This window comes from Neovison vison, chromosome 10 (genome assembly GCF_020171115.1).
Source record: "Neovison vison isolate M4711 chromosome 10, ASM_NN_V1, whole genome shotgun sequence".
In the NCBI taxonomy this organism is placed as follows: domain Eukaryota; kingdom Metazoa; phylum Chordata; class Mammalia; order Carnivora; family Mustelidae; genus Neogale; species Neogale vison.
Window position 1 is genome coordinate 11539740 of NC_058100.1, and position 12082 is coordinate 11551821.

The 12082-nt window shown below is 37.3% G+C and overlaps 1 protein-coding gene across 4 annotated transcripts in view; it reads right to left on the reverse strand.

Annotated features, from left to right (window-relative positions):
* The window catches only part of MARK1 (microtubule affinity regulating kinase 1), a 114257-nt gene that overhangs the window by 32730 nt on the left and 69445 nt on the right, over positions 1-12082 (reverse strand). For all 4 annotated transcript variants that reach the window (XM_044266807.1, XM_044266806.1, XM_044266804.1 and 1 more), the window contains exons 6-9: positions 11834-11904; positions 7061-7117; positions 2785-3021; positions 2578-2697 (exon numbers count right to left, since the gene is read on the reverse strand). In XM_044266807.1, the coding sequence (XP_044122742.1) occupies positions 2578-2697; positions 2785-3021; positions 7061-7117; positions 11834-11904 (485 nt within the window). The remainder of the gene's footprint in view (positions 1-2577; positions 2698-2784; positions 3022-7060; positions 7118-11833; positions 11905-12082) is intronic.

Genomic DNA, 12082 nt, shown 5'->3' on the forward strand with positions numbered 1-12082 from the left:
TGCTACTGGCACGGAAGGAGATCATGTTTATGATAAAGTAGAAAGCACATAACCCAAAACTTTGAAGTTAAAAGAAAAAAAGAACGCAACTTGACATGGAACATTACTACTGTACAAAAATTTACGTTTACACGCTCATGACTGGTGTTTTGAAAATAGCTATTTTTTAGAGCTTAGGGATTTTTCTTCCTGTACAGCTGCTACTAAAGTTGGTATGAAAAATAAAAGGAGACTAAAATAATTTTTGACATCATTGCTATTTCAAGGGGAGTTTCTCAAGGTTTGGTGTAAGAAATCTTTCTTCCCTTTTTTTTAAAACAGTGTCAGGTTTCTCTGGAAAGTTATTTCTGGGAACTGTGAAGCAGACCGGCCTTTGTACAGTGGTATCTGCAATATTATGATAATATTTCCACTGTAGACTCACGATCCTGTGGCTGGAAAACTTATTTTTGATAAGCTGGAACAGAAGGTTCTAGATTATACTCAAATACATCAAGCTGAGATTCTGATGATCAAATGTTTTAATATAATAATTTGGCTTTTAAACAACCCAGAATTCTGATACTTTAATCCTCTGGATTTTAATGCTAAGGATGAAAGACTTAAATATGTGGCTACTGTAAATTAATCATCTTTAAGTGACTACATACTTAGACATACTAAGAGATTTGTAACATCTATAATAATAATTTTTATATATTCTTTTTGTTCTTCTCAGCTGTGCTGATGCCTCAACTATGGACATTTTATTAAATGATATTCAGGTAAACTAGGTTCCTATGATAAAAGTGTGCCATAAAGCAGGATTAAGAAAGACTTATGTCACCATAAAATTTTATTTTTTAAATAGTCTTTTTTAAAAATTTAAATTAAGTGAGCTCTACACCCAACGTGGGGCTTGAACTCATGACCCCAAGATCAAGAGTCGCACACTCCTCCAACTGAGCCAGTCAGGTGACCCTATTGCCATAAAATTTTAGAATTGATACGAGAGTCAACGACTTTAACTTTTTCACTGTTTCACATAACTTCCTACGAATAAAGGTCAAAAACAAGTTTAGAGAAGCTGTAACACAAAAGAAGCCTTCTCTATTTCACAGGCTTCGCTATAAAAACATTACTAACATGTCCTTTTACCCCCAAAGGAAAAAAAAACCCACAAAAATTATGGGAATGAATTAACTGCATTTAAACAAATAAGTGAGTAAAAGGTATCTGATATGTAATTCACTAACATAAAGCATTTAAAATAATTTCCCAACAGAAGTCACCATCCCTTAACTTCCACCAAAACACATTATATCTTTTAGTGGAATATATTTGTGGAAATAACATTACAAACCCAAATGAACCCAAGAGCTCTGTCCACAGGGATGGCTCACTATAAGGCTGCCTTCTACCCAGCACGGAGTCTGTGCCAGAAAGCCCCACCGCTACACTAAAAAGTACAGTTTAAATGGGGTTAATTCTCTGAATTTTCTAAAAAGTACAGTTTAAATGGGATTAGTTCTCTGAATTTTCTACCCCATCTATTAAGGCAAATAAATGAAGACAAAAACAACAACAACAACAACAACAACAAAAAAAACAAAACGCTAGTGAACCGTATATGTTGGATCTCTGAAGTTAAACCTTAGTATTGGTTAAAGCAGCCTTAGAAAAAGCTGGATGAAATATGTAGAAAATAAGTTGTTTAATTGTAGTGTCGGAAGGAAAAAAGGTTAGACACTTTGGTGTTATTTGGCTATAACGTACTTGGTACATTTAGAATAACATAATAGCATCCATTATAAATAACCTCACATGCGGAACATAGGTAGGCAACGGAACAGTGCATTAAGAAAGGAAATTCCCGTTTCCAGTATGTTCTACTTAAACTGTAAATTTTCTGTACTGGTATTGAGAGGTTTCTTAAAAAAAATTTTTTTTAAAGATTTTATTTATTTATTTGACAGACAGAGATGACAAGTAGGCAGAGAGGCAGGCAGAGAGAGAGGGGGAAGCAGGCTCCCCGCTGAGCAGAGAGCCTGATGTGGGGCTCGATCCCATGATCCTGGGATCATGATTTGAGCCAAAGCAGAAGCTTTAACCCATTGAGCTACCCAGGCGCCACTCTTTAAAATTTTTAATCAGCTTCTAATTTCAGATATGGTCATAAAATATTCACTGGATTAGAACTTCCATTATCTTTTCTTTTTTTTTTTATCTTCGAAATACCTATACACCTACACCTAAGGTTCTTGTATTGAAGCATGCAATTTCTGACAAAGGCCAGGTTTTCCTCCTCCTCTAACGAAAAGTCAATCTTATTCCTATCTTTATGTTGTTTTAATTTAATACTTCATTGCAGGGCAAAGAAGGAATAACCGTCTTTAAAGAAATGAACTATTAACAACTTTTGAGCAGTGAAAGAATCACGTCACCTTCCCTAGCTCTAAACAAATTACACGACTTGTCAACTTCCCAAACCAAACCCAGAAAACAACCAGGGGAAAAATTTGATTTAAAATGCTCTTCGGCATTCTTAGACTATCTTAATTGTTGAGTTTTAAATCTGGAGTACAAAAAATTACTTACTTCTAAGCTGCCTCTCTTTATTGGATTCAGCACCAATAATTTCTTCAGAAGATTTTCACAGTCAGTGGACATGTAGAAGGGAATACGGTACTTCCCTCGCAGGACTCGCTCCCGCAGTTCCTTGAAAAGGCAAAGGAAGCACTCAGAACTGACTACTGAAATGATCATGCTTGGATATAAAACACCAGTAGCGGACTTCATGGATACCTTCAGATTCTGGCCATCAAAGGGCAAGGAGCCACTGACGAGTGTATAGAGAATGACACCGAGGCTCCACACGTCCACCTCAGGCCCATCGTACTTCTTTCCTTGGAAAAGCTCAGGGGCAGCATAGGGCGGGCTTCCACAAAATGTGTCCAATTTGTTCCCGACTGTAAATTCATTACTAAAACCAAAGTCAGCAATTTTAATATTCATATCAGCATCAAGGAGAAGGTTTTCAGCCTAAGAGGAAAATAATAAAAAGGATAATGTAAATGTCTACATAAAACAAAAAATTTATTACAACTAGTTCAGATCTCAACATATATTTCTTGCTTCTCTCTCTCTTTTTTTTTTTCCGAGAGAGAGCAAGCATGCATGTGTGACCCGGGGTGTAGGGGAGCCCAGCATGGAACCCCATGGAGGGTTCAAGCTCAGGACCCCGAGATCATGACCTAAGCCGAAATCAAGAGTTCGAAGCTCACCAGACTGAGCCACCCAGGGGCCCCTCTTCCTTCTCATTTTTAAGCATAATATCAGATTTAGAATCCCAGCATGGTGCTTGATGCATAACTGTTCAGAATCATGTTTATATAAGATGAAATTTTAGCACTATAGAAGGAAAGCTCCCATTTACAGGTGTATCTGCAACTATTTGAGAAAAGTTACTGAAAACAGTTTTTCTTCCACTATTATTTTAAACCCATTTTTTTTTCTTTCATGGTAAGAAACATCCTGGGACTGTACCTTAATATGACCTCTTTTAAAAAATATAAGTTGACATATCATGAAACCCTTCTTGGACTTAAATGAACAAGTTTACTCAAAAGTTTTCTATTTTAGTAGAGCATTGTAGGTTAATGCTGAGCTCAAGACTATACCTAAAATAACTGTCAGCCAGGGGTCCTGTGACTACTGAACTCAATCCTTTGTCCTCTCTTCCAGAATGCCCCCTCAGCAAAGCTCTGCTCTTTCAGTAAAACAAAACAATACAGTAGTGCCTTCACTAGACCTTGTTTGTTTTAGATTTCCTTTTGTTGTTCTAAAACTAGATGCTCTTCTGCAGGTATATTTTGGTAGAAAGCAGCGATTTCCACCCATATATTTTCAGATGCTGGTTTTCCAAAATCCTAAATCAGAATCATTAAAATAATAAAAAAAAGTTTTAAATGAGCCTTTTGTAAATATAAGCAATTAATAAAGCCTTTCTTTTTTGTCACGTTTTGCTTGAAACTCTTTTATAACGGATAGATGAAGAAAATTATATATATATTTTGTCGTGTTTTATGGGGTTACAGAAAGGAGTAAAGCGGGAGCTCCGTGTCGCGCTGGAGAGCCAGGCGCCCGCCCTCCACACGGCTCTTCCCTCCCTTGCCCTCCTTTGCCTTTAAGGTGTGCTAGCTTGGGATCTCTGCTTTGAAAATGGCGGTACAGACTGTCTTTTTTCCACTGTATATTTTTTCCTGCTTTGTCGAAGATTATTTGACCATAAAGTTTTGTATCAACATGGTTGGGACTGGAGGAGATGATGCTGAGTGAAATAAGTCAAGCAGAGAGAGTCAATTATCATACGGCTGCACTTACTTGTGGAGCATAAGGAATAACATGGAGGACATTAGGAGAAGGAAAGGAAAAGTGAATTGGGGGAAATCGGAGGGAAGACAAACCATGAGAGTCTGTGGACTCTGAGAAACAAACTGAGGGTTTTGGAGGACAGGAGGGTGGGGGGCTGGGTGAGTCTGGAGGTGGGTATTATGGAGGGCTCATACTGCATGGAGCACTGGGTGTGACGCAAAAACAATGAATTCTGGAATACACACACACACACACACACAATTAAATTTAATTAAAAAAAAAAGAAAAACGGACGTACATCTAACCCCAAAATATGTGATAATAACGAGGTGACGTTTATGACATTAACATATTGTCACAGCACATACATTTGGAAGATTTATCTTAAATCCTAACATTTATGGGCTGGGTGACAACCAGGTTATTTTGATGTTCTGATGTAAGGGTCTGGTCACTGTAAATTTCTGAGACCATGTGTGAGCAAGCTGGACTTTCCTAGTCTCTGGCAAGAGGTCTGGCTGGCTGCCTCACCAGGGCAGAGCTCAAGGGATGCTGAGGTCCGCTCCAGGAGTGCAGGGGAAACCCCATGCCCCAGACTGGAGGTAACCTCAGGGTGTTGAACATGATTTTTCTTCCCCCCCAGATTTCTGTTCATATAAGAAATTAGATGATAGGCTGAGAGTCAAACACACAGCCAGGGGAGCAGTCCTCTACTTTCTCTTTATCTGTGGAAGTGATTGCTCCTTAAAACAGAGGAAACTACGAAACGAAATCTTGGAGCAGTAGAAAATCTGCAAGCTCAGAAAAATGGAGCCAAAGTACAGGATCTAGACTTCTGACAGGTGCTTAAGACAATTTTTTTTTTTTTAAAGTAGGCTCCATGGCCAGTGTGGAGCCCCCTGGGAATTGAACTCATGACCCTGAGATCAAGAATCAGACCCTTAGCCAACTAAGCCACCCAGGCACGCCTTAAGACAGTATTTTTAAGTATAATGCAGACCAGTATTAGAGTAACTGACAGAGGTCATGGGGAGAAAAATAAAAAAAGAAAAATAGGTTCCTACGTAAGGAACGATGAAAGTTAACTTTGGAGGAAGAAAGAAAAAGGGGGAAAAAAAAGACAAATATTTTAGTTCCAGGACTTTCTAATTTCATAAAAGGAAAAAAAAAGCATACCTAAAAAAGCCATACCATCTCTTTTTAAAATTTATTTATTGATGGAGAGACAGTGAGAGAGAATGTGCAAGAAGGGGAAGGGGGAAAGGAGAGGAAGACAGAGAATCATCAAGCAGACTCCCCGCTGAACAGGAAGCCCCAAGTGGGGTTGGATCTCACATCCCCAAGACCATGACCTGAGCCAAAATCAAGAGTCAGATGCTCAACCAAATGAGCTACCCAGGTGCTCCTATTTAATATTTTTAAATGAAAATGGTATATATACTTAAGGTGTACGATAAGACAATGATTTTATATATGTAGTGAAATGATTACAACAGCCAAGCTAATTAACTCATCACCTCCTCGCTTAGTTATTTTTGTGTGTGTGATGAGACCACATCCATAGATAAATCTATTCTCTTATGCAAATTTCCCAGTATTCAATGCAGTATTATTAATTTTTGAATATGACACTAAAGGCTCAGGCAGCCAAAGCAAAAATAAATGAGACTTCATTTAAAGTAAAAAGCTTCTGCATAGTAAAGGAAAGCATCAACAAAAAGGTAACCTATGGATTGGGAGAAATATTTGCAAACTTTACAACTAATAAAGGATTAATATCCAAAATATATAAGAAACTCATACAACTCATTAGCCAAAAAACCCCCCATACACCACAATTAAAAAATGAGCAAAAGTCCCTAAACATTTTTCCAAAGAAGACATAAACATGGCCAATAGGTACGTGACTCCATAGGTACATGACAGGTACGTTCAGCATCACTGACCATCAGGGAACCATAAATCACAACCAAAATCAGGTAACACTTTCCACCGATAAGGATGGCTACCATCAAAACTATAAAAGAGAACAAGTCGGCAAAATAAATGGGCACCCCAGTATAGCTGGTGGGAATGTAAACAGGCAGAGCCATTATGGGAAAAACGATGGAGGTTCCTCAAAAGACGAAAAGGAGAACTGCTACCCAATCCAGCAATCCTTCTTCTGGGTGTTAATCCTGAGGAAATGAACGAGGACCTTAAAGAGATACCTGTGCTCCCATGCTCACTGCCACAAACTTTTCTTGACTGTCTCAATGTCTTATTCCAAAGTAAGCTAGTTTATACTCATCACATGCATTTGACGTTCACAAAAACATGTGAGAGACTTTCCATTTCTCTGAGCTCTCGTGTGGAGAATGGACATTGGCAGACCTGCCACAGACACACCTGTCCTGCGTTCCCACCTTGCTGCTGACTGAATGGATCTCGGACATTTTTAGTTGGGGACAAAGTTGCACATTTACCTATTAAAACAAGCTTATTGATAGTGAATCAAATCATCCAGCCTTAATGTTAGATAACTTCTCACCCTATTTTCTTCATTTTCTCAGTGAAAATATCACTTTTCATGATGTTGCTATGAGGATTAAGTAAAAACTCCTTCCTTGGAGCGCCTGGCACAACTCAGCAACCACAAAGATGGCTCCGGTATTAACAAAACATCTGTTCATGATTAAGACTTCTTGTTATAAAATCAGTGGCTTACCTTAAGATCACGGTGAACAATGCACTTTTGATGGCAATACTGTACAGCAGACACAATCTAAAATAAATATTTGGATAAAAGATGCATAATTATTTTATGGTAAAAACACTGCAATTTTCCCCCTATGACAACCTCCAAATGAGATAAATTACCAACTTAGATTTCAAAGTAGTATTAAAGAATCTCCCTGTTCCTTCAGTTCTGAATAAAGTTAAAATGAGGAAAAGTTCACTTTTAAATGTGGACAGTGTAGATAAGAAGCATTCTCTTGTTAAAATATTTCTTCGTCAGAGTCTATAAAGATTTCTGTGGACTGTTAGATTTTTCTACTGACAGACATAATCAAGTGTATACAATTTGCAGTTCTGATCAATGGTTTATCCCAATATTGGGATAAGGGCTTTGGAACACATGAACCCGTCTATTTTAGGAATTATAATCAAATGTGTCCAAGGGCCATTTTTTTAAGCGAGGCCGATTTACTAAGACCTTATCAATGGGGTATGTGGCATTATCCTGTATTTGTTCATATATAAAGAAATGGGAAAATCGTTCAGCCTTAAGATGAAACCCAATTATCCAAAAAAAAAAAAAAAAAAAAAAGAAAAGGGAGGGAAATGAAATTTAATCTTAAGCCTCTTATTAGGTCAGTCAAGCAAAGTATTTTACCCTTAACTAGATTTTGTATGCAACTGGAATTTTTAATTGTTACATAGGGCTCTTCGTGGACAATGACTGAACAAGATGGAAACCAACAGTAGGAGCCAAAGATACAAGTGAGAAATAGCTTATAAAGACTTCTTCGATAGCTGTTTACTACATAAAATAGAGAAATGGAAAGAATCAGATAGCAATCAAGGTAAGAACTATTTCGTACACGTCGTTACAGCTGATCTACAGGAGGACGGCCATTTTAATGCACAGCAGAACATTCGATCTTGTGGATTTGGTTAAATGGAAACACAATATGAATGCTGAGTATTGGTTAGGCATTTACAAATGGAGATAGAGCTGAGATTTCTTAAAGTCTAAAGATGATGTGAAGTATGACCATGCTGATAAAAATATGGGTTTAAAAAAACTTTCAAAGTAGAAGTGAGGCTGATCGCTCAGTACACTATTCTAACATATATTAAAATGGTTCAGACAGAAACATGAATTCGAAACAAAATCTACACACAATGAGTAATATGTAATTCAGTTGAGTTCATTTTGATTCAAAAGTCAGTTTATTGAGTACCTGCTATGTGCAAGAAAATGTGCTGGTTGCCAGGGGAACACAAAATGAACACTACACGGACCCTGCCCTTAGGAGCTGAAAGTCTGATCAGGAGAAAACATGTACAGAACATGTATATGTGCAACCACCGTACAAGGCAGAATCATAGAAGCAGAGGCACAAAGAAGTGAGGGAACCACATCAAATAAAGAACAATTTCTGTTAGAAATGCCTGGAGTACGGGATATTTGATCTAAGCCATCCTGTACGACGGTAGCATTTGAAGATGTGGCCATCTGGCAACGGCGAGGCAGGGGGAAGGTGGTGAAATGCACTGAGGTGAGGCTACACGATGTATTTGAAAAGTAGGTGGGAAAAGGGTAGTAGTGGGAGTAAGTGTTGACAGGCTGGTAAAAGTCTCTGAATTCCAAACCAAGCAGGTACTACAGAACCACGAGATATTTTTAAGCAGAGCAACTGTGAATGATTATAATCAATTTGAAGTGTAAATCCCCCCAAACAGCAGAATCGTATAACAAATATTTGTATTAGTCTCCTTAAGCAATACGCTTTAAAATCTAATATCCAATTCCCATTAAAACACATCGATTTGCCAAGAGATATACACACTTACATGTAAATATAATGCATCTTAATGAATACCCTACAAGGCTAATTTTAGTAATACTGGTTTTCAAGTCACTTTGTCTTGGTAACAGTGAAGCATGTTATGGATACATGACTTGGTTAACAGACATGCATTTCAACATTAGACAGAATGGTCTCCATGAAAGCTGTTCTACAGGCATTTCTGGGATAAAAATCTCCTGAGTGTTAAAACCTTAAGAACAGAAAGATAATTAAGAGAATGCTCTGTATCAAGCATTTCATTCTCCCCAAACTCTATGACCTCTGACTTCTATCAATTAAATGTGGTGGCTTATAAGTTGCTAAACTTATCCCACAGGGTACAATTTCTGCCTTCTATCTGATTCACTGCTAGAGTCCCAGTGCACAAGCCTAAACCTTCTTGTATTGTTCTATGGCCAGATCCTCCCATTCCAAACATTCTGTACCTCATTAAGTAGGATGTAGAAACTTCCTTATGACTGTTCCCTTATGGGTCTTGAAAACATGATTTACAATCAACCCTGCACTGACCCTAAATTCAGACCTGTCAGTGTTCTGCCATGAGGTTCAAATGTTGGATTGCTTTGCAATTAATTTATAATTGAGTCAGGAATTCCCAAGTCTTAAGTAGTAGCCTTGATATTGGAAGAGTTGAATCAATATTGTAATTTTCTTTCAAGTCCTTCGAACATCAGGAACGCAGTGGCACTGCACAGCCCATGGGTACTGAAGCTCTTGAATTGTCTCTGGCTGCATCCAACAGTAGAGGCAAGGAATATATGTGTATACACTTGATAACACAGTACATTCCTAAACTGTTTTTAATTCCAAAGGAAGACATACAGATAGTAAATACATTTAATATTTAATAAATAAGGAAAATATTTCTTATTATATGACATTTTAAATAGCATTTGACACTCAACCTCTGCAAAATGAAGAGTATTTCAAAGAATAATTCAAAATTCATTTTTAAAGAGAGCCAATTTGTAATTATTTGGATCTTTATGAAAACGTCTGTGTTCCAGCCATCGGGAAAGATGGGCAAGTTCACTCTAACAGCAGGCATTGTCACCTTCTCTAATTCCAGAGCACCCAACACAGTTTTCTCCACACAGTATGATTTCAGTAAATAAATACAGCCGGGTGACTAAAAAGAACTAGGGTAGTAGCGGATTCCAGGGGAAATATTCAACGTCAAGTGTAATTTTTATGCTGGTCGGCTCCTAACTACGACTGCGTGACTGATACTGAGAGAACGAGGACATTGAAGGTGATGACCAGGGCTTCAGTCCAGGTGAGCCTCCATCCCGGGACCAGAGAGGACTGAACAGGAAGTGGCTGAACCCCACGCAGGTCTTCAACATTCCATCCTCCTTACTGGTTGTCTTTAGATTTCAGGTATTTTAGGATCAAGTTTCTAGGAATCTATTCTGAATCAAAGGGGTATGCCTATCTTTGGTACATAGCATCTCACAAATTATGTTCCAAAAAAGTAATAACTCTGTGAGATATCAACAATAGCATTTTATCAAACAAACTCACTTTGGGATCAATTTGGAGAATACTATGTCAAAAAAAGGTGAAAGAGGTCCTCTCCTCCAGAACTTTCAACTTTTTCTTTTTTTTTTTTTTCCAATTTATTTATTTTCAGAAAAACAGTATTCATTATTTTTTCACCACACCCAGTGCTCCATGCAAGCTGTGCCCTCTATAATACCCACCACCTGGTACCCCAACCTCCCACCCCCCCGCCACTTCAAACCCCTCAGACTGTTTTTCAGAGCAGAACTTTCAACTTTTTCTAATTGTTTATATATTAACATAGATGTAACATCTCTTAGAGGAAGACCCTATAACCATATTCAGTGTTTCCCCAACTGATTGATCACAGGACCCCTTTAACTAGAGAATCAGGACCCACGTTTACAGAAGTACTGAGCTTTTTTTTTTTTTTTTAAGATTGTATTTATCTATTTGACAGAGAGAGACACAGCGAGAGAGGGAACACAAGTAGGGGGAGTGGGAGAGGGCGAAGCAGGCTTCCCGCTGAGCAGGGAGCCCGATGTGGGGCTCAATCCTAGGACCCTGGGATCCTGACCTGAGCCGAAGACAGATACTTAATGACTAAGCTACCCAGATGCCCCAGTACTGAGCTATTTTTAAATGAAATATTTTAAATTCTCTAAGGTAAAGTTTGGGTACAGCAAGTTGCCTGCTGAAATTTTACTTCAATAAATTTTATGAATAATTTACAATTCATTATTTGTCTTTTCTATGGTAACTTATAATGTATGTTAATTACTTCATTCCTAAAAATTAGAAGTAAAATCCTAGATGAACTTAAATTATTTTTCCTTTTTTTTATAATTTCTATAACAAGCCATGTCCCATTTGAACCGGAAATATACACATCTTGCCATAGTCTTCTACTACATCTATAAGGTTTTTTGCCCACTTGACTAAATAAAACTGACCACAGTCTTTAAATCTAAAAGGTATGAGTTCTAACACCAAGACGGCTTTAATGACAAAGGAAAATACAGTAATGTCTTTAAGCACTATGCATATATACTAAATACATAAAGCTAAAAATACCTGATAATAATTATTGGGTAAAGGATTAAGTATTTCTTTTCTTTCTTCATCTATATTTCCAAAACTATCAATGAATTAATGACACTCACCTATAAACATTTCACTATTTATGATCTTCTAAAAATAACCATATGCAACTATCTTAAATTTAAATTCAGAAAGAACAAATTTCTTTTTCAGTTTCCCATTCTTAAAAAGTATAAGAAAGCAGAATTTTTCTTTTTAAAATACCACGTACTCTGAAGTCCAGAGTATACAATGTGATGCTGTCCATTGTGTATTACTAAAAACATTAGCAAAACAAAGTTAAAAACTACTTTCCATACCTGCCTAAATTTTGCACGGGCCTCTTTTTCTTTCATTCTTCCATGGGCAACTAAGTAATCAAATACTTCACCTGAATCAGAAAGGTAAAGCAGGCAGTAAAATATACATAAATTTTTCAGTTAACAATATAAGCAATGTCAAGTTTTTGCCTTGTTTTTAGAGAAGCTTATGGCCCACAATTTTCTGCTAGTTTTACGTAAATCACAAACTATTACATGAAGGAAAAAAGGGAAAAACTACACATAGAA